The sequence below is a fragment of the Eimeria mitis genome, genomic scaffold (assembly GCF_000499745.2).
Source record: "Eimeria mitis Houghton genomic scaffold, Emh_scaff129, whole genome shotgun sequence".
NCBI classification, from domain to species: domain Eukaryota; phylum Apicomplexa; class Conoidasida; order Eucoccidiorida; family Eimeriidae; genus Eimeria; species Eimeria mitis.
This window is the reverse complement of record NW_013568612.1, coordinates 1-1,624: the sequence shown is the minus strand read 5'-3', so window position 1 is coordinate 1,624 and position 1,624 is coordinate 1. Positions and strand designations below refer to the sequence as shown.

Here is a 1,624-nt window from a genome sequence, read left to right as displayed (position 1 = left end):
GAGCAGACGGCCGCCTCCGCATTGCTATTAACAGGGCCCGCGCGCTGCGGGCGGGGGAGCGAGCAGCAGCGGGCTGAAAGACGTGACCATGCAGCTTGCTGGACAGCTAGAAGGTGTTTTCCCCTGGCTGCTGCGCCGCAGCAACAGAGTTTGGTTTGTTGCATATGAAGGAGAGGGGGGCATCGATGCAGGCGGGCTGTATAGGGATCTCTTCTCGCATGTTGCTGCTGAGCTGCAGACGCCTGGCAGCAGCAACGCTCTGCTGCTGCCCTCAGCGAACAGCCGAGGCTTTGGACAAGATCAGGTTCGTGCTGCTCCTCCTTCCTGCTGCTGCTGCTGCTGCTGCTGTTGCTGTTGCTGTTGCTGTTATTGCTGCTGCTGCGGTTGCTGTTGCTGTTGCCGCGGTGTGCCCTGGCGCAAAGACGGGGTATGTATGTGCTTGTCTGATTTCAATCTGTTTCTGCCGCTGCTCCCACTCTTGCTTTCGTTGCTGCTATTGCTGCTGCTGCTGCTGCTGCTGCTGCTGCTGCTGCTGCTGCTGCAGGACATGTGGCAGTTGAATCCGCAGGCGCTGTCTGCTGCTCGTCTGGGTGCGTTCCGCGTGCTGGGGCGGCTGATGGGCGTTGTGCTGCGGGGCCGTTTGAGCTTGGGGCTGAATCTGTCTCCTTTGGTGTGGAGACCCCTCGTTGGGCTGTCTCCTGAACCGAAAGACCTCGAAGCTACAGACGCGCTCGCTGTGCAAATACTTAAGAAAGTAAACACCAACGGAGACGTGCTGCTGCTGCTGTTGCTGCTGCTGCTGCTGCTGCTGCTGTTGCTGCTGCTGCTGCTCTGATGAACAGCACGAGCACTATACATTAGAGGCAAGACGCCGCAGCAGCAGAAGTTCAATAAAAATATGTTGCAGAGGCAAATAGAATGAGAGACAAAGACACAGATACACCCCAGTGGTGAAACAAAGGAGACAGAAAGACACAGCAGCAGCAAAACTGCGACGCAGAGACACTGCAGCAGCACCTAGAGAGACTGTAGCAGCACACAGAGTCGGTTGCAGCAGCCCATAGATTCAGGCGGAGAGAAAGAGGAAAAGAACAAATTAAAACAAAGGCAGAAAAGGGCAGCAGCAGCAGCAGCTACTGTTGCTGCTGTCTCCGGCGTTGCTGGTGGTACCCCAGCTACGGGTGCTGCTAGTCCCAGCACGCCTACAACTGCTTCTTCTGTTGCCGCTGTTGCTGCTGCTGTTGCTGCTGCTGCTGTTGCTGCTTCTACCGTTACTGCTACCGTGGCTGCTGCTGCTGTTGCTGCTTCTGCCGTTACTGCTACCGTTGCTGCTGCTGCTGCTATTTCTGCCGTTACTGCTACTGTTGCTGCTGCTGCTGCTGCTGCTGCTGCTGTATACAGGTACTGGACCTGGAGGCTGAAGGTTTTGACGCGGATTCGTTTGCGGATTCGTTTCCTCTGAGCTGGTGCACCACCTCAGCCAGCGGCGATGTCTTGGCGTTGAGAGAAGGGGGCGCAGACAAAGCGGTGCTGTGGGGAGAGCGCCAGCTGTACGTGCTGCAGGCACTCGCATTCAGACTCGCAGAGGGACAGCTCCAGGTATATATATATATATATATATATA

The 1,624-nt window shown here is 56.4% G+C and overlaps 1 protein-coding gene across 1 annotated transcript in view; it reads left to right on the top strand.

Moving 5' to 3' along the window:
• Nucleotides 1-922, top strand: part of EMH_0091130 (HECT type ubiquitin ligase, putative) — a gene marked incomplete at both ends in the record, with an annotated part of 29,131 nt that extends 28,209 nt beyond the window's left edge. The window contains 3 exon segments of the mRNA XM_013494796.1: nt 142-304; nt 545-754; nt 908-922. Coding sequence (XP_013350250.1) covers nt 142-304; nt 545-754; nt 908-922 — 388 coding nt within the window.
• Between the last annotated feature and the right edge of the window lie 702 nt (nt 923-1,624).